The sequence below is a fragment of the Dendroctonus ponderosae genome, unplaced genomic scaffold, assembly GCF_020466585.1.
Source record: "Dendroctonus ponderosae isolate FM_Combo_2020 unplaced genomic scaffold, Dpon_F_20191213v2 Dpon_F_20191213_1, whole genome shotgun sequence".
In the NCBI taxonomy this organism is placed as follows: domain Eukaryota; kingdom Metazoa; phylum Arthropoda; class Insecta; order Coleoptera; family Curculionidae; genus Dendroctonus; species Dendroctonus ponderosae.
Window position 1 is genome coordinate 4,026,206 of NW_026017110.1, and position 21,510 is coordinate 4,047,715.

The window sequence follows — 21,510 nt, forward strand, 5'->3', positions numbered from 1 at the left end:
ATATATTATTAATATAACATTACATATAGAACTCTGAATTTTTTCAAAACCCCCTTCTTGAAAAATCAACCATCTTGACACAGATCTTCATTTTAAGCCAAGAAAATATCCCAAGAGAGAGACAGCCCTGCATTAACACTTTTTGAACCAATACAGCCTGATTGCGTCTGAGAATTTCAATGGAAACCAAAGTCTAAACTAAAGCTCTAATACTACATATTCAATCAACCAAGAGTCTCTTACCTAGAGAGTAGAAGCAAATATTATCCAGCACAAACACTGTTATTAGTGGGCAAGCACGCACTTATCTCACCATCCAAAAGAAGCAGAAATCCAATATTTACCAAAGAGACTCGTCACATCGGTTCGAACAAAACCGCTAAATAAGAATCGATTCACGCAAATGCCGTCTTAAACCATGTTGGTTGGTCGGGAATACACAACCGTCGAAAGGTATTATACCAAAGCAAAATTCCTGCTGCAAGCACGCCTGCAGACCACCTTAGTGTGACTTGAAGCAGAGGCGGAACTTTCACACGATGAGAAAAGACGTTTTCGATTTTTTCCGATTCCTCAGACGAATGCAAACTGATCTTTCTAAATTATGGTTTCCTGCGACGACTATGTTAGGCCCAACGCCCAATCTGATGGATCGAGCAGATCTGAGCAGATGGTCTGCTGATGATCGATTTACAGTTACTGGTTGTGACATACTAACATGGAGAAAATAGGTGCTTGGACGATACTGGCAAGCTACAATTCAGGAAAAATATGCTACCTAAGCAGCAGGACTGACCAATTTAAATGTGTGCAGACATGTAAATTTTTGGTTTTCTTCTTCACTTGATAAATTGGGCTCTATTGGCTTGATCAAGCTTGCTGTTCCTCATAGGCTTGCAATATTGTTACAAACGTTTTATTGGCTAGGTGTTCAATGCAAAATTTTCGCTCTAAGACTCTAATTGAAAGTTTTCTTTGAAAAGAGTGAAAATGAACAAGAATTTTACCAAGTTAATGTCCTTAGAGCGTTAGCAATTTTACTTAAAGAAGATCTTTTTTTAATATAAAGTTTAATATTGAATAAATAAGAGAAGCAAAGAAGTTATTTAATTTAGTCAAATTGAACTAAAGAGAACAGACCCTGAACARTGTTGGCAGCTTTAACAGCTTAAACAGCTTTAGACCCAGAGGAAACTGAACTTAATATAATATMAATAATACCTGCCTATGTTTGAGGAGTTAAAAAAATGTGAGAAAAACGAAAGAAGATGGGAGTGACGAGAGTCAAAAAMCCAGCAGTKCACAGAAACAAATTACTCAAGAWCAAYAAAAGAATTAAATTATTTTCTTAAAGTCRACGTRAAAYTTTTAWGTCAAYTTTAMAAATCTAAACGGGTATCAAACTTCCTTCAAACCACAAGTTTATGATGMAGACAGACGGTWAYMATAATTCAAGAACAGAAAACTGCAAAAAMGACAGATTTCGCAAAAWWGTTSGAAGAAGTGTGAAACATAWCGAGCTTTCAACGTCTGTTRYAAACAAATACCTAAATGATGCTTTGTACCGTTTGGAATTKTTAGCAAGACATCAGTTTTCTAATTGCTTGTCCGATTAGTCGATATAACTCATAGAAGTACAAAAACAACCTGAAGCGAAATAAAAAGCGATTTAGAATTATCGGAGAAATATTATATAAAAATTTAAAATAAATATACCAGACAAATGGAAAATTGCTAGCTAAAAACATGTTGTAAGGTTTAGAAAGTAATTTAATAACATACGCCGCTTAGATGCAAATTTTGAATTCCTTCTACACGATTAAACGCGCTTCAGGTCGCGGAAAATTGCTGTTAAATTGCCTGATTTTTTAAAGCACTATTTTAAGGCATTGTTAAAAAATTTAAAAACTCATAAACTCAATTATCAGTTACGTTTTTTAGATGGAATATCCATGAATTTTGCCGTTCTTAACTGAATTCTTAGCATCTGCTTCAAACTCTGGAATTCAGTTTATTTAGCGCTTCTGATAGATGTTCTTTTGATCCGAGATTCTTGTAAATGAATCTTTAATTTTCCGTGACCAATATAAAGATTGAGCTACCGAAAATTGCAGTAAACATAAAAAATTGCAAAATGTTTGGATCTATTTAATATTTCAGAATCAAGTGTTATGCATTACAAGTTTCTAAATATTCAGTTTTCCAAAACTATGTGGATGCTACTTCAGTCGAAGCTCATTATAAGGAAAAATCCACAGTTTAAAAAGTGGCTTACAGAATTCTGAAAGGGTCCAAACAGTTTAGAAGATTCTTAAATACAGAAAGTAATTTGCTGACGAAAAAACTTAAAAAGGAAGATAAAGCTTAAAGAAAGAAAGACGCAGTTTTCCTAGTCGTTTATATTAACAAATTTCAAATTAATTCTGTAATTAATCAAACCTTTCCTAAATGTTTTGCTTATTCAGTTTCGTTACAATTGCAAAAAAGCGGTAAACGCTCATGGTATGAATAATTTCAAACGTTAAAAAGTGTAAACTTTGGAAAAAGCCTTGCCATAGTATTGTCTTCTTTAAAGTAACTAGATTAACTAGATTTATAAAAGACCAACGTAAAAGTAAAATTTTGCCCCATAACTCTATCAGAAAGAAGACAGTGGCATCTTCTACTCACAACGCACGTATTTTCAACTCGTTTAATACAGGACATAAAAGAGCATTCAATTCGCTTCGCATCGATTCGAAGAAAAATGCGAAAGGTGTCTAAATCAGAGACGAATAAAGACTGAGAAATCGGGAATATTTGAGCCAATTTTATTTCCAAATATTTCATTGCTAACGTAGTTTTCTCTCATTTGTGAAACCATCAGGGCTTCTTTATCCGTGTCCGTTCATCTTTTAAAACACATCAACAACTGTTGAAACACAAATTATATTTTTCATGAAAAAAGAGTTTTGTAAAAACAAAACAAATTTTATAAAATATACAATGTAGCGTGTACAGGGTGAGCAAAATTATTTTAGAAAGCTCATAATGCAGAATATTTTGCAAATCAAATGGCAATTTAAAACCAAATGGCAAAAAAATACGCAAACTATTTAGCGCACTTTGGAATAGTCAATGAATTTTTGTGTTAATCAGGAAATTTTAAAACTCAATGAATCATTCATAAAGCAAACCTCTGCGAATCAAAGTGATTTTCGTTCGAAGAAAACGATCAAATTTCCTTCAATTGACCTGCAGGATTATCAAAACCAGTCATGCACGTACGTACACCGAAAAACAGCTTTCCTTTTTCCTTCCTGCAGGCCATATTCGTATCTGCGAACATTTCTCACCTTGACCACACCGTCGGAACTCGACTAGTAAAACGTATTGAAAAGAGACACAAACACCAACAACGTTGATCTTGTGTAATTTTTACTTTGTTCATACGTTCACTCCCAAATCATTAACATTCCAACCGGTATACATCGAGTTGTCGGCATAGATGTGTGTAGAATACAACCAACGCATTGCTGAATACGAGAGATTTAACCCAATTGAAATTGAATTAGAGGGACTTATTGCATGTAGGTATCGATGTTAATCGCATTACTTGCTTTTGCTGGCAGACTGCGTGTTGGGCCGAATGCCAAGCTGCATTTAAATGATGCAGCTGAGGCAAAAATTAAAATTTTGTCACGTCCGGGAAAATTTTCCGTCTATGAGAAGATTTTATAGCAAAATATCACTATGCCAAGAGGAAGGACACCGATGAAAATCAGACTGAGGTTATTGGAGCAACTGATAATTTGCCGAATGACTTGGAAGACACTGCTAATTTACTAGTTTCAGCTGTTCAAAAATATATTTTCTTTGCTAATTTCACTTTATTGGTGGTATTGCTGCAAAACTAAAATTCAACAAATGTACTTCTTACTATTCTTGATTATTTTCTGAATTAAGGAACAAAACTAATTTTATATACGGGGTGGTTTTTAAGAGCGAAAGATTCCATTGTTTCCGTTGGTGCTGAACTTTAGAAAAATAGTTTCATATAAAAGTTGTTGACGAACAAACATCTTATATGATACAGAGTGTCTCAGAAAAGCGAGGCAAGATCAAAGTGTATTTTTTAATAGAACTACCCATTTTYTATTAGCTCATGGAATGCACCTTGAAACGCTGCATAAGCACCGTAAATGGTATTTTTCTTACTTGCGACGTTGGCAGATTATCGCCATTTTASTAAAATTTTGCTTAAAAACATGSTATCTRAAAATTCATTGTATATTTTCTGATACACTCTGTATCATACAAGATATTTTTAAAATGGGCGCACTTTGTGCGTCAACAACTTTTATATGAAACTATTTTTCGCAAGTTCAACACCAACGGAAATAATGGACTCTATCGCACTAAAAAACCACCCTGTATGAATCGAGGCTCAACCGTAGTCATAACAAAAAGTTCCTCAAATTTGAAATTATGTCGAAAATATCAAAGCATTTTGAAAAATCTTGTTTTAATTTAAAAAATTACTCATTTTATATATATTGAGGACACATTTTTAGTTTAAAGCAGACTTACACATCTCAAAGAGAAACACCCAGTATATAAAACGTTTTCTCTGTATTTCTGAAATTGAATAATTGAACCTAAAGTTTTTATTACAATTTAAAATTGAGATTAAGCTCATGGCCAAGTTTGAATCATTTCTATGAAACGCCCTTATAGCTAGCTGCAGTTCGTTTTGAAATTCTTGAAAAAAAATATCAATACATTGTACAGGACGTTACCAATGTGGACTTCAATCTAAAACTTTTTAACGCAATATAACTTTTGTTTTTCAAATGGAAGTACCTGTATATTAATACGTCATTAGATGGACAATTTACAAAATTACAAATTTGTATCTACACTTTAAGCTGTGAAATCAACCCTTTTCATATTATAATTTATTTTATTTAAACATTTAAAAAAGTTGTTACATCTTGTTAGGTGGCTATGGAATTCATTAAATAAGTGTCAATAAATACACTTATTTATTGACTTCCATAGCCACCTTACAAAATGTAGCAACTTTTAAATTTCTAAGTAAAATAAATTATAATTTAAAAACGGTTGATTTCACAGCTTAAAGGGTAAATACAAATTTGTCACTTTGTAAATTGTCTATCTAATGACGTATTAATATACAGGTACTTCCATTTGAAAAACAAAAGTTATATTGCGTTAAAAAGTTTTAAATTGAAGTCCACATTGGTAACGCCCTGTACAATGTATTGATATTTTGGTTCAATAGAATTCTTAAAAAATCTGTGGTAATTGGAAAAACGTATTTTTTTGTATCTTTAACTGCTTTTTTTGCTTCTACAATGAATTTTTAGATACCATGTTTTTAAGCAAGTCTGTATCATATAAGATATTTTTAAAATGTGCGTACTTTGTGCGTCAACAACTTTTATATGAAACTATTTTTCTAAAGTTCAACACCATCGGAAATAATGGACTCTATCGCACTAAAAAACCACCCTGTATAACATAACAAATCTGAATTTGAAGTTAAAATTGGTAGCAAAAAATGCCTTTCCATCAAACGTTATTGTCGTTATTATTATTAAGCGCTGTCGTCTGTTGACTGGTGCCGATAAGAGCAAATATTCTAACACTTTAAAAAACGATTAAATAGCCATTTTTAAATCTATCTAAAGTGGAAAATAAAAGTGTAAAACACTATTTAATTTACAACTACGTATTGTAAAACTTTCTTACGACTTTCTGCATTCTTTATTTCAACTGTTACAAAACCGGGAAAGCAAAGCAAATAACATGAATTCATCAGAAATTCTCAAAACCACCACTTCCCACTTCGACACACTTATTTGCGCGTTTATTAATTGATTTAATGGAAGGCTGTAGTGAACAATTAGCATAAACCAACTACTTCATCCATATCCAGAAGGCAAAAATCTAGGGAAATAAGGTCTGGTAATGTTGGTGGCCAAACCATAGAACAAGGCTTATTTGGCCAAACCAGCGATCGCCGAAATATGCATTCAGAAAAGTTCTAAAATGGTTTCAAAAATGAATACTCAAATACATGGTCGAACATCTGGAACTTCGTCTAAAGTTTCGAATTTAGGGATTCACTAAAACTTTTATTAGTCAATCGAAATTATTGTATTTCTGCAACCGTCTGTTTCCACAGATCCATTGGCAAAGTTGTTAAAAGAAAATCGCCTTGCGTGAGATTTTCACTTGTTGCATAAGTATGAAAATTGTGCAAACCTGGTTATCATAGTGGATACTGGATAAATATCTGCTCTGGAGACGCTGAATGTTCTTAAAGAAATAAATGCTTTCTCTATCAAATGGCGAAAAAACAGAATCGGTCCTGCTCTGGTTTGAACAACTGAAAATCTTCTAAATTCAGACTTAAAAAATGCACCTCCAAAACAGACTGACTTATCAAATTGACTAACCCAAACTGAATTTTCTCTAAAAAAAGTTCAAAGTAAGTAACCGTGGTGAAACCTTCCGCTTTCATGGCGAAGGACCGAAAATGAGATAAATTTGCGACCATCCATATCAAACGATAAGATTTAGAAAAAGAAACTCTATAGTTTTAAAGAAGACATGCCACATCCTCCATTCTAACAACTCCTGAATCGAACAATACAATAAATCGCTAAAATGTTTTAAATGGAATGAAAACCTTAAAAGAAACTCAACTGATGTCTTCGGCTGTAGATACAAATACTGGAGGGCGCCACCATATGCGATAGAACTTAATAGAAATTTCACTTCAAAATGGAGGCCTGTCAAACATACAGTACGTAGGTATATTGTATATGGGGCGGGGAGTTTCTCGTTCGGAAATCGTTCGTTCTTTACGTGAAAACCTTTGGTTAAATCCCAAAATCATATTAGGCATTTTCCCTACGATTCGGGCCTCGAACTGTATCGAATGTTTTTGTTATTGTAGCCTTTATCGCCACCAAATCGGATAACTGCACTTTCAAGGTAAACAATATATTGTATTTTATCTCTTTCTGTTTTGTGTTTTATTTCATTAAAAATCGCCAATTGTTGTAGTGACAGAGTCAGATTAGACAGACACAGCTGCAATATTTCAAACTGTTTTGGCGACAAACACTGAAAAATGCCTGAGAACTGTGCAAGACAATTAGTAACTTTGTCTGTAAGTCGCCTTTGACAATTGATTAGAGAGAGTCGAGTGAGAAGACAATTTGCAAAAAAGTTGAAAAAGTATTATTTTAATTAAAATGCCACAAAGGACACTGGACTTGTTTATAATCAAGGAGTTAAGATTTATTTCATTGCTATTTTGATTAACTGGGTTTCAGTAACGATATCTCAGAAAATTGAGTGGTTTTCCTATAATAAAATCTGCATTTTTCCTTAAGGTTCGTCTTCGTCTTCAACGAACTTCGTCATTCAACGCACTTCCGCAAGTGCGTTCTGGAGGGAAATTAATTAATTCCCTTAATAAACTTCGCACAGGATAAGTGAAAAAAACGGAAGTTAATTAACTAAAACAATCGCAGCAGGTTTTGTTTACATTGAAGTATTTAACTTTCAGTTCATTCTTTCACAGCTATTTCCGATTAATTGGCTACCTCTAAGAAAATGGAGCTAATCCCCTTAATGAAACGAATTAATTATCTTAATATACTCCACGCAGGGTTCAAACACTTCAGACTTCATAAATCACGAATGGCTTACAGGGTGTTAGAAATTGGATTCATTCACGTTTCTTCGAATTTAGAATAGAAAGGGTCCTATTCTGTAATTAGTCCGTTAAAAGTTAACGGACGCTAAAAAGTTTGCGGCCGCTTAATTTTCGATTGGTATTCTGTAACTCGATTGTCCGTTAAACACAACCTAATTCCATTATAAATATCGGTCAGGCGCCTATTTTTAAGGGTAACCTAAAAGTAGCCGTTAAGTATAAGCGGGAAAGTTGTTGACAAATTAATATCAAATGTAAGTGATTTATAGAAGTTGTTTTAGAACAACAGTTGAATTTGTATGAAATTTGGTGTTTTATGATATTGGTGGAGAAGTTCTGAAGTTACGTTATGGACTCCTTCGAGACACCAATAATCGATATAATGTTTCCGCAGAAAAATGTTAATGCCTTTTTCGGGTTAACAAAATACCACTAGAATTATAATGCATGCCGGATCCTAGAAGAAGTACAACAATAGCAAACGGAATAAAAATATTAGTTACATTACATTTTTATGCCACTGGAAGTTACCAATTAACTCCATCGCAAGGGTGTACAGTAAGAAGTTACAGACGTAATTCAGAATGGGTTTTTGCAAAAGTTGAATGTTTCATTACGTTTATCCACGTGATTCTGCAGTATGGCAAGCTTCAATAATTACAAGGAATCTATTATAAAAACTGGAAGATCAGTATGTCATAGGTAGCAATTATTTTGGACGACTGGATACCCCTACAACCCTTCCTGATAACACCGTTCGAAAATTTTATGGTGAAAAGCCCAGAAACTAATTTTATTGAACATATAAGAGCTAGAAATATTGTAGAAAAGGTTATAGCTGTACGAAGGTCTCGATTTATATATTTACTAAAGCATCGTGTTCCAAATTATGATCCAATAAAAGCAGAAAAAATTCCATAAATTTTGTTGAGCTTTCTACATAATATTAAGAATTTGTATAATCATGATTTTACTTTTTGAATCAAAAAACAAACGAAGCAGACAAATACTTGAGACAGATAAGTACAAGTCTTACTTCAGCACGATTGTTATCAAGATTAGAAATTTAGGTAGATTTCAATGTTGCCACCTTCTACTGTTGAGAAAGTTTAACGGACTACGCTAAAATGTATTTTTTAACGGAACATCAAAATTCACGTATACAGAATAGCAATAAGTCGATTGCGAAATAACGGACGGTTAACATTAATTAGTTAATTTTTAACGGAATAGTTACAGAATAGGGCCCAAAAAAACGACGGTCAAAAATTATTCTTTAATTTGCGAGTTTTAGGTGGGCATTTACATAAGTTAATACAAGTAGGTGTTGACCTATAGTAATTCAGAGCTCTAAAAACATTTTTTTATACAGAATGATCCATGTTTAATATTGATAAGTTTACGAATCAGAAAGATCATAAAGAGAACCAGGAAAGAAAATTTTCCCTAAATCGCATCCTTTCGAAGGTCGATTTTTTCAAGTTCACGTAAGATTTTTTCCGCTGTGATCCACTTATTCGATTAAGGTAAAATCGGAACTCAAATATTTCTACTAACCTTACATAAGTATTCACCTAAAGCTTTTATCACACAACTTTCTTAGTGCAACAGAAGTGTATTTGTTGTGCCACGGCCTTCTTTTCTTGTTTCAAAACTTCAACAACAAAAATTTATTTCAATAAAACACCTGCATCTGCAGAAAATTCACTGATTCAATCAGAAACTTTTTTGCTTCTAGGCATTTTTAGCATTTATCTCTTGTGTCTAATATTTATTCACCTACCCACATTTTATTTAACGTTACAGCAAGCTATAGAAGCTCACAAAAGTTTGTGTAAACTGAGATTTGTACACAAAATGTATTTTTCATTAGATGTGTTTGCGTCCAGAATTTCACCTTTATTCTGATGAGTAGTTCAAAATCGACGAGAAAAAAGCGTAAAAAAATCTTATTGTAAGTGGGAACATTATTCTAACATGTTCTTTTGATTCCTGAAGTTATCACGATTAAACTCGAATCACCCTGTATCTATAGTTAGTATATATTAGTTATCTTAGTAGTAACTATAGTAAAAAAATGAAAATTTTCTAGTTTATCGCCTTAGGAAGATATAGAGATTCCCATTACTAACGAGTTTTCTTAGTAATGTTTTTTGAGGAAATGCGTTTTTTTACCACCACTTTTTGCTGATTGAAGACTGACTGTTTCCAGAGGTTTCAAATGCAGCTTTCATTCCGACTTAATTTTTTTTCGCGGGTTTATCTTCGGAACTTTTTCAAACGATCAAACCACTTTATCAGGGCATCGTTTGCAAAATGCCCCGCTCTCTTTTTTAGATAACCTCCTTACCTAAATCTTAAAAACTTTAACAGCAACCCAAAATAATGATATCTGAATGTTTTGCGAGGTGATACTGAACCACCGGATTAAACACCTACGGATTGTTCAGTGCAACAATAGACGCCACTTGAGTATAAGAACCGTTTTCCGGCCCTATTAGATCGCTCCATGCCAAAAATTTCGCGAAATAATCGGTCTTTATGGAGAACTACACCAACCGGCACATCGAGCAACAAATTGCAACGCAAAAACTGCTGCACGACTTTAGCCAGAAGACAAAATCCTGGGTACAAAAAGTATATCGAAATTCATCGTTGACTTACCGAGCAACCTAACTTGCACGAAACTGGTGCAAAAGGAACAGTAAAAACTGCGCATTTTGAGGAAGAGATCCTTAACCAAATTGTAAATGAATTTGCGGATTAGCACTTGTCAAAATATGTATGATCTGAATACGACTCAACTTTATGCATACCATTTACGAGCAATTCAAGGTTTGACTCCACCCAAGAGTTTAAGTTTAACACTGGCTGCTATATTGGATTGCCAAGGAACCCAGTTTTTCCACCCTTTGTTATATGGACAAATTAACTGAGTTTCATACGAGATAACATATCCAACAATATTCCTACTATTTGAGTCGAAGAAAACTTTCTCGCGATTCTCACTCGAAGTCCTCATCAACCCTTGTTGGACACCTTGTGACACATTTTTCTGTGAAAATCAAATTTAATTCACCCTGTAGACCCTTCTTCTTCTCTTTTTCACAAATCGTGGTTTCTCCACTGCTGAAGATAGGTCTCTTCAAGTTTCTTCCAGATATCTCTAGCCTGTGCTTTCTGTGTCCAGTTTCGTCAAGCTGCAGCTTTAATATCGTCAGCCGTTCAATGGTCTACTTAACTTTCGTTTACTTTCCCATGGTCTTCATTTCAGTACTCTAGATGTCCATCTATTGTTGTCCATCCTGGCCACGCCTCTTAAATTTGGCTATTCTCTCGGTTATACTCATTATTCTGGTTCTTCTTCTAATCTCTTCGTTCCTCATATGAGCTCTCAAACTGACTCCCAGAATTTATCTTTCCATAGCTCGCTGCGTGCATTGCAGGCGATATACGCTGTTTTTTGTGAGGCTCATTGTTTCCAGCCTGTAAGTGTTTACTGGAAGTATGCAGCTATCATACACTTTCCTTTTCAGGTTCATAGAGATATCTGTGTGAGTATAAATCGTATTTTTTGTATGCAGCCCAACTTTGACCTACTCTTCGCGGTATTTCTGCATTTTTATTTTCTTTATCAATTTTCAGTTTATCTCCCAGGTATATACTCGTCTAGACTTTCGATCTCATTCAAGTCGATTGAAAGTTGAATTTTTTGCGGACTGAGGATTTTTGTTTTTGTGATGTTGACCTCGAGTCCTATTTTTTGATAGGCATGGTTTAGTTGTTTGATCATAGTCTTCAGTTCCAATGGGTCTTCGCTTATTAGAACCACGTCGTCCGCAGAACGCAGGAGGTTGAGATATTCGCCGTCAATTCTAACTCCGTTCTCCTCCCAGTTTAGCCTCTTGAACCTCTTGTCTTCTAACGCTAGCGTAAATAATTTCGGTGAAATGAGATGGTACCGCCTTGTCTTACTCCTTTTTTTTACTTTTATTTGTTCCGTTTTCAGGTCTTCATCTAATTTAACTACCATTACTGATGTTTCGTATATGGATTTGAGGAGTCCTGTATATCTTGAGTCTACCCTGGCGTTATCTAAGGAGTGCATAATTGCCCATTGTTCCACTGAGTCAAGTAGACCCTTAGGTACACTTAAAAGTTCAAGTTGACGGACAAAGATCAAACATAGGAATTGTTGTGGTTCTTGGATAAAGAATTGCTATGCTGTGCGCTTTCTATAACCATTCTGAAATGAAATACTGAGAAACGCGGAGCTGCATTAATTCATTGGCCCACTGTGTATAATAACTAGATGGCTTTCAATCACTACAATTGATCCCTTTGTCTTTGATTTAGTCAATCGATGTAATTTCAAGCCAGAATGTTTCTGCAGTTGATTCTTCTTGCTTCCAGGTTAAATGAAGCAAAATGGCGCTGAACCGATTAGGACCCCCAGGAAAACAAAAGCATCAGCGCCAATGAAAAGCAAGTCAGTGTCGTCCAGCAAGTTTCGGAGCAGTGACATGAAGACAGTGCCAATCAATCGGAAAAAGAATGATCAAAAGACGCCCAATATTGCATTGGGAAATCGGGACACTATCGCGGAAACTATTGCCTTTGTCATCAAAGGTCAGCTCACTCCCATTCAGCTGACGCCACTGACCGATACGAAATCCAGCAAAACTGATATCAAACGTCTGCAGAAATCGCGCTACTGCAAAAACAAAGTGGCTCCGGATCCTGTCAAGGCGAAGCCTTTAAATGATCGGAAACTGAAGATTGCTGATAAGCCAGTGCTGGCGATAGAGAAACCTGAATCAAGTGTGCTAGCTAATGAAGACCTGGACACGTCGATAAAGAAGATAATTAGACGGTATGCCAAAAAGCTGCGAATCAAGCGAACTAAGCGGAAAAGAGTAGTACAACCCACGGATGAAGCTCAATCAAAGACAACCAATAAAGACAAAGCGAGCGAAGCTCTAGACGCCAAGGCTGCACCCGTTCGTAAGCCACCAATTCCCATCGTAGCAGCTGATGCAATTCTAAAGCCACGTAAGAAATACGTGAAGAGAAAAGCGAGCAATAAGCAAATAAACGCAAACGCACCGGAAACCAGCAGCGCAAAAAATTCGGAAACGCCCAAATCTATAGTGGAAATCATAGAGGTGAAAATCAAGGAAGAAAAAGTTGATGAAGAGTTTCCAATTCTTGTCAAAACCGAGCCAGGATTGGAGAGCGGTCCGCCTCCGAAGCCTTGCGAGGAAATTAAACCTGAACCACCTGTAGCAAAAGTGCCACCTGTCGCGGCACCCAAGTCGCCAAAAGCGAAGAAACCGGTAATCCCCCAGAAATTGAAGCAGCTGAAGAAAAAGTCCCTGATCAGCAAAGACGCGCAGAAACAACTGGAGGATAAGCGGCGAGCAAAGCTCTTGCAGTTCTGGAACAGCCCAAAACGGCATCGGGAAGCTTCCCTAAACGCTCTGGCTAAAGTGCACTGTCTCTACGAGAACGAATCAAAATCAGCTTTCGACCAAATGACTGAAAGCTCCATTATCAAGCGGGAACCCGCAGCTTTCCCAGACAAATCCAAAAAGTGTTCAACCGCCCGCAAACTTTCATCGGATAGTTCGAGCGAATCGGACTCAGACGAAGAACAGCCTGTGAAGCGAATTTTGCGAGATGTCCCGGGACTGCGCGCTATTGGAAAGCACTGGGACATGCACGATTCAATCAGTTCGGACAACAATAGCGACCTGGAGCTACCCAGGCCCCCAAAAAAGCCCAAAGTGAAAAAAGAGCCAGCAAAAAAGGTTGCAAAACCCGCAAGAACCGAGGTGAAAGACCAGCAGAAAAGCAAGCGGAAACCTAAACCCGAAGTTCTAATGGACCTGAAGGACATGGTGGTGAAAAAGCGAATGGCCAGTTTGAATGCTTCAGCTATACTCACTGCAAGCTATTCAACTGATAAAAAGGCCAAACCGAGGAAGACCACTGATTCTTCCAGCTACGACTCGGACTCTTCGGCAGAGGAGTACTTTGCAGCCATCGAGCAAATTGACCTTACCAAGGACACAAAGGAGGACATAAAACAAGAGGAGGAGCAAAATCTGATTGAAGTGCACACGACTCCGAACAAGAAGGTTGCAGTGATTCTGAACCAGGACACCGATGTAACTATAACGGGCGTATATGTGAACAGCACTAGATCCACGCATCATGAAGGATATTGCAGCATAGCAGGAATGCAGTATCGTATCTCTGCCACCAGCCATACCCAGACTGCAGCTACCACTGTGGCAGCTGAGGCTTTACTACAATCTGGCAGCAACTCGGATAATGTAAGTAGATGCTCTTGATTTTTTTATGTTTAGTCATATTTCTGCATGAAAGTGTAGGTACAGCATGCCCCATTTGCGACGCTATAGGGTGTCTTAATAAAAGTGACGAAAATGGAACACCGTCTATGTTTATGCTAACATGCAGATCCAATAAGAACGACGGATTTATATTTTAAATAACAGATATCGCTTCTCCGGAAGAACAGTGACGCAGGTGCAAATTGATGATTTCTCAGAAATCGTAAATTAAGAAAATTATAATAATGAAACTTGCGCTGACTTCGAGATAGCAAATGTAGTCTAGTTTTAGATGCTGCTTATAATTTTTAAAACATGAAGATGTGTAAGCCTTAAAAGACCAAAAAGTTCCATTTACGTCATTGTTCCATTGGAAAAGGCGGCAGTAATAATAGTTGTGACAAAATTAACTATTGAAATTGTTAGATGAATACTTTACTTTAGTCACAGTCAACTTTATGAAATGACAACAGAAAAATTAAGTTGAATAAGAAATATTTATTAATAAAATTACAAAAACAAAAATTCAAAAGAAGCCACTAAAACACGGTTCATAGTATTTTGGAATAATGTATATTGTTAACAAAGTTTGTACATCTTTTTTCTTATTTTCAATTAGTGGAGTTTTTGAAATGTAGACGGGTTACTTGATGATGCTATTTAGACTCTTCACTCCAGAAGAGCGTCTAGTTCCAATGGTTCGACTCCTAACTTGCACCCAAGTAGTCTGTTTGGAGCTAGATTTGTAGTATTAGACATCACTTTCTTTCACAAATTTTACGACTTTTATATCTGGCATCTTAATCTAACCACCCTCTAGATTTTTCTGGGAATTAAAACCAATTTCATTACACATCGATTTTAAATCTATAAAATCGTCATAACTCATTTCTTTCACGACAAAAGGATTTTCAGTTTTTTTTGAATTCCTTATTATGGTCACTAATTGGCCAGGCACGTATATGAGCCCTGATTTTTTTGGCCTCTCTTCATATATTTCTCGATAATACTATGAATGGTGTCGCCCTCATTCTGTGTATGCCCACGGATGAGGAATTTGTGAGTAATAGAGTTTATTTGTTACGTTTCCACTGAAGATAAAGATGAAGAAGATGAATCTGTACATACTATCAAAATATACTACAACAGCACTTACGTCCTTGTTGAACCAAAATTCATGCACTAAATTTGCTAGCTCAGACGCTACCAACTGTTAGGTCACTGTTCATCTGAAGGCATTGTTAAAAAGACGCCATTGGAACAATGACGCATCTGCTCTCTAGCGAAAACTAAGACGTTCTAACATTACGTCGTTGTTCCACTGCAGAAATGAACATTTTTTTGCAATAGTGCCATAATTAACTGAAAAAGTCAAAATTTGCAGTTGCGTCATTGTTCTTCCGGAGAAGCGATATGTATTGGTGGCATAAGTTTGAAATATTTATTGAAAAATGCAGTACACATCATGTGGTTATGAATGGAATAAGACATCGGATAAATGACCGCCTCGGCTTTGCTGGCACAGACGTGCTCTTTTCATGAAATTGTCAAGTACTGTTGTGCATACATTTTGCGGTATTTCAGAGATACAGCGTTGAATTTCATCTTTTAAGGCTTCAATCGTTGTTGGTTTGTTCACATAAACTTGTGACTTTAAAAAAAACCCCAAAGAAAAAAGTCCAAAGGCGTTAAATCGCATGATCTGGGCGGCCAATGCCGATCTCTCGAACGAGAAATAACGCGACCAGGAAATGACTCGTGCAGTAATTCAACAGTTTCTCTGGCTGTATGGTCCTGTTGAAACCACATGCTGTTGAGATCCATATTTTGCAATTTTGGCATAAAAAAGTTAGTAACATTTCACGATAACGAACACCACTCACGGTTAACTGCATTTTCAAAGAAAAATGGTCCGATGATGCCTCCAGTCCACAATGCACACCAAAGAGTGGCTGTTTTTGGATGCATCTGTTTCTAAACGATCACTCGTAGATTTTCGGAACCCCAAATGCGACAATTTTGTCGATTAACGAAGCCATCAAGATGAAATTGGGCCTCGTCACTAAAGATGATTTTCGTTGAAAAATCACAGTCCAATTGTCGTTGTTCCAAAATCCAATCAACAAAGGCTCTTCGTTGCCCATGGTCTTCCGGCTTTAGCTCTTGAGCCAATTCAACTTTGTACGCATGAAGCTTCAAGTCTTTTGTTAAAATTCGATGCATAGTGGTTGTGGAAACAACAATTTCCTGAGCTCTATGCCGAATTTATGTGGATGGGATTTCCTCAACATTTGCACGTACTGCTGCGATATTTTCAGTCTTTCGGATTTCACTTCATTAACAGACCCAATTTGCTAAAATTTCTTCATTCATTTTCTCACAGTGGCTTCAGTTGGAGAATTCCGATGGCCCACAATTGTACACACTTTGATAATAATTTTTCACAATGAGAATTCGTTGTTGTGTATTGAACCGTCGTTCTTGTATTTTAATTCAAATTCGTATGGAAAAGTTCAAAAAGTTAAAGGTTCTAAAAGCAGAATTGCTAAACCTGCTCATTGTTTATAAACTTTGGGTAATTTCTTCGTTACATTTGCTTGTGTTCCAAACACAATAACTTTTTCCACTTTACATGGTGTTTTAGAACGGGAGGTAATTTTTGTTAAGCAATAATTGGTTTCAAGAGAAGCTAGTTGCAACAACAGGTGAACCCGATTTACTATGAGTAGTTAAGTCCAAATAAAAAATTTCCTATCCCAAAAACCCAAACAGATGGGGATTTATGAATGACTAGCTTCGTTTATCTATCAACGTATTTGTTTCTCAATGCAGGCCCAATCGGATGCACAGTCGACTTCCTCAAAGTCCTACACTCCATTGGACGCTCTCTCCAACATGCAGCCGCCACCCGGACCCGGCATCCACAACCCTTTGGGTGGCCATCCAGGAATGCCATGTCAAGTGTGTAAAAATACCATTAATTTCCTCAAAAAAGTCTTCAATCATTTTCTTTCTTTAGCCGATCGCACAAATGGGATCCTCTCCCCGACTTCAGCATCCGTCTGGAAGTGCTTTCACTTCACCACATCACCCTCCTCCAGGCTACCCTCCAGGGGCTCCGCCATCGGGAGAGTCGCCCGCTGGATACGTTCATGGTGAGTGTTTTTAACTGTTTTTTTGCGCGAAAAATCGGGCGAATAAGTTGCATGAGTCAGACAGAGCATTAGATGGAAATCCGTCGTGTCCTTATGAATCATAAACCGCGACATCATGCGCAACCGAAAGAGAGCCGATCCGTGTTAGGGAGCAAGAGAGACTTCCCGGTTGCGTCCGTCTGGAACGTGGCGTTCCGGTCTTTCCAGAGAAATCCATGTGGATATCGGCACCTTGCTGTTCCCGCTCCTGCGTCAGTTGTTTACCGATTCAAGTTAGGTTGTCGCGGCGGATTTACCACGTGTCTGTTCTAGTTTAAATAAATTCCTTCAGTTTAAAGTCGAGGCCTAATTTATTCGGGTGACAATCCGATCCAGGAACACTTCTTACTGCTGCCATCATCTATCTAGTCAGGATGACGTATTTTTATTGTTCGCCGACCCCACAACGACGTAGTTTCGAATGGCCGGCGCGTTATAGCAGGATTTTCATATAGGAGTGCAGTGTTTTACCTTCGGTGACCTTAATAAGCTAATCCTTCGAGAACTAAACTAAACATGTGTTTCCTAGTGAAAGTGGAGTTTTTCCCAGTTTCTAAAGCAACCTGCTCGGAATGATCTGTAAGGGCACAGCTCAAGCGATCAAAGGCAAGCCATATAAATATTAAGTTCTTTCCAAAGCCAAAGGCATAAAGAAAAACATATCAACATTTTTCGCAAACGCGCTTGATGCTTAATTTATTGCGATGGCTAGTTGAATTTCGTCGAAACGATAAAAAAATTAAATGCGTTCCAATGTCGTTCGCGCAAATAATGACAACGCGATTTTTTCATGTTTTTAAACCGTTGCGTCCTGTTGACAATGTTGGCGGCATTTTTGGTATGAAGGTTGGAGCGGCTCAATTGAAGAGAACGGCGAAAATTTTGCAAATTAGGGCTCAATTGACAAACAATTTTCAATCCAAAAATTGGCCTCTAAGGGCCTTCTAAGTTGAACCATTAGTCAACAGACAATCTAAGATTAGAGAAAATTAAACGACTCACGCGAGAACATGGAAACAAAAGCAAAAGAAAGAAAGAAAAGCCTTAAAGAGTTTACCTATAACTGTTATTGCTCAATCTGGCACAAATATAAAGCAGAATACTTTAAAGATGAGGTATGAAGATGAATTCAACACTTTATTTACTTAGGGAAAACCGTCACTTAAATTCTCTGTCGTGTTTTAGTTTTTTTTTGTCCCAGTTCTTGTACTATAGCTTTCGATTGGTTCCATACCAATAAACCAGATATCAGGCCTATCTACTAGAAGATATTTTTTTCTATCAGATTAGCGGTAGATAAGCCGGTTTTATTTGGCCGCTGGTGAATGTTCGCTTTTCCTTATTATTGTCTTGTTATCCGTCAGATTTCATTACCAGCAGGTTTATCTGAAAATGACCAAACCGACCTTAAATAGGCCAAATTGCCTACAAGAATCAGCAATAAATTCGATTGCCGTTAGCGTAACTGAGACTTAGGGTCGATTCATTCACTTGCTGATAAATTCGCTGGTAAATGCCAATCGAATTAATGTATTAATTATGCTGTTTGATCCTAATTTACGTGGGAAATAACGATAGATACAGGGTGTCCCGTAAGCACATGATCAAACCACTGCGATATTCTTTGCATCAAAAGACGATCTGACCTAATTTTTATTAACGATAAATTAATTAATTATTAATTATTAATTTTTAAACAACCATTTAAATTAACAAGAAATGTGGGCTCCTCTGCTATTGATGGTGAAAGTTCTCCAAAAATTTTTATTTTTTGAAATATCGGGAGAATGGTACGATGTATTTTAGTGAAACTAGCTGTGAATTTGTTCGTATATAAGACTCATATTTTGATGAAACAATCGAGTTTATCCGTTTCAGACAAGTGGTGAATTCTTGAGTGTCGTGGTACAAAAACTACCAGAACGTTTTATTTGGTGGATGAAATCAACTCATTTTTTTCGGTTGATGCACTAATCATTTATTCCCAATTTTGTGCTCTTTGTAAAATCTTGTAGCATTAACAGTTTTTGCGCAAAAAAATATGTCTGTTTTCTGCCACTTAACAATGTTGGACATTAACTGCAAATATGCTCCGCGGAAACGCGTACGCTTTCACGCAAGTTGTCTTCGCAAAACCCTAATACTTTGACCATGTCGGTCACTTCTTCATTAGAAAAGGTCATTCGAAACGAAGAAAAAGAGCACAAAATTGTGAATAAATGATTAGTGCATCAACCGAAAAAAAATGAGTTGATTTCATTTTGTGCTCTTTTTCTTCGTTTCGAATGACCTTTTCTAATGAAGAAGTGACCGACATGGTCAAAATATTAGGGTTTTGCGAAGACAACTTGCGTGAAAGCTTACGCGTTTCCGCGGCGCCTATTGCAGTTAATGTCTTAAGCCATTGTTAAGTGACAAGAAAACAGACATATTTTTAACGCAACAAGATTTTACAAAGAGCACAAAATTGTGAATAAATCATTAGTGCATCATCCAAAGAAAATTAGTTGATTCCATAAACCAAATAAAAAGTTCTGGTAGTTTTTGTACCACGACACTCAAGAATTCATCACTTGTCCAAAACGGCTGAACTCGATTGTTTTATCAAAATATGAGTCTTACATACGAACAAATTCACTGCGAGTTTCACCAAAAATTTCGGACCATTCTCTCGATATTTCAAAAAAGATATTTTTTTTGAAGAACTTTGACCATCAATAGCAGAGTTGCCAGACATTTTTTCTTAATAAAAATTAGGTCAGATCGTCTTCTTTGGCTTCAAATAATATCACAGTGCCCTTTTGATCATGTGCTTACGGGACACCCTGTATATATGAATTAGACAAAGATAGAAAAAACGATCCACAAACTTTGGATTAGTAGTTTATTTATGAATCAGAAAATACTCTAAAGCTATTGAAATGAAAATAAAAATTATTAAAAATGTCAGAACAAATAAACAGAAAAGAATGCAGACAGCTAAATGAATCTCGAAACATATAAGATCACCCATACAGAAAAAATAGATCAAAAACGCAAGAAACATATTAAAAAGTTTTCTATGCGAGCAGATGGACTAGCAGAAATACAAGATTTTCAAATTAAAATTAACCAACGCGAATTTGAATAAAATAACAAAAAAGCTAGTAAAACAATTCAGTAATGTATAAATATTATGATTAACAACAAAAATGTTGTTATATTTCAACAGCTTTGGTGCTTTTATTAAAATGCAAGACAAAACTATAATAATTGTTTGCCTTTAATATGTTTATTATAAAAGATTATTCACAATTTACTAAAATTTTTGTAACTAATAATTTCAACAAGGCTACACCCTACTGTCCTAACAAGTTTACTCATTTTTAACATACTTAAACCTTTATAATATCAACCGACCTGAAGTCAAACCAATTTGTACTTCAATGTATCAATGAATTTTTATGATGATTATTGATTTATTATGATTTTGTTATAGTGCAACCAGGTTTTTATGACTTTATGACTATTCTTAACTTTCAATAGTTAACGGTTACACATACGGTTAAATGAAGTTTGTCCAATTCAGATGTTGCCTGGTAAACAATATTAGATGAGGTTTAATATTGTTTATATTTTTTGTGTCGTGTCTTCAGATAAGCAAGCTTACTTTTAATGGATTTTAAAGCTTGAGACCCTGAAATATTCAAAACGATGCTCTCAATCCAAGTTCAAATATTTTATTTAATATTTTCATTTTATGTGCGTCTAAAGTTTTATTTTGCGATCATTTTTCACTCGTTTCTCGACACTAACCAAGATTGCACGATGTCGGGCTTTTAATTATTTCTTCATTTCAAATAATAATCGCAATTTTTGCAAATTCTAGCAGGTTTAGCTCCATTATTAGAAGCCTTACATTTTAAATATGCTTCGATTTATCCAGGATCCTTCCTTATATGGAAACCAAACCAAAATGTGTGTGTTTCTTTTGGAAGAAGAGTTATTTACTTTTTCGCTGGTTTTTAGTAAATATTAATTAACATTTGAATATAAAAACTGTGTGGAGTCAAAGTGTAGGTTTGTCGATAAACTACTTATTTGTACATTTTAAGAGATAAACTTCAGGACTATTGCTTGCAATTTGTGGTTTTTTAAGTGATTTTACATTTTTATGTACTTATATAGGTCCAGAAAACTTGATTTCATGCCGCCCAGCCAACGTAGAACAGCAAGTTTGTTTCGA

At 35.9% G+C, this 21,510-nt stretch overlaps 2 protein-coding genes across 3 annotated transcripts in view; one reads left to right on the plus strand and one right to left on the minus strand.

Moving 5' to 3' along the window:
• The window catches only part of LOC109534564 (D-beta-hydroxybutyrate dehydrogenase, mitochondrial), a 64,125-nt gene that overhangs the window by 13,420 nt on the left and 29,195 nt on the right, over positions 1–21,510 (minus strand). The window contains exon 1 of one of the 2 annotated variants that reach the window (XM_019900287.2): positions 244–641. The exons of the other annotated variant lie outside the window; for it this stretch is intronic. The gene's annotated coding sequence lies outside the window, so the exon portion shown is untranslated. Of the gene's footprint in view, positions 1–243; positions 642–21,510 lie in introns of those variants that run through there. 2 annotated transcript variants of the gene reach the window in all.
• The window catches only part of LOC109535990 (titin), a gene marked incomplete in the record, with an annotated part of 72,197 nt that continues 57,475 nt past the window's right edge, over positions 6,789–21,510 (plus strand). Inside the window, 4 exon segments of the mRNA XM_048670067.1 lie at positions 6,789–7,005; positions 12,149–14,073; positions 16,924–17,052; positions 17,111–17,246. Of these exon segments, the coding sequence (XP_048526024.1) occupies positions 12,154–14,073; positions 16,924–17,052; positions 17,111–17,246 (2,185 nt within the window).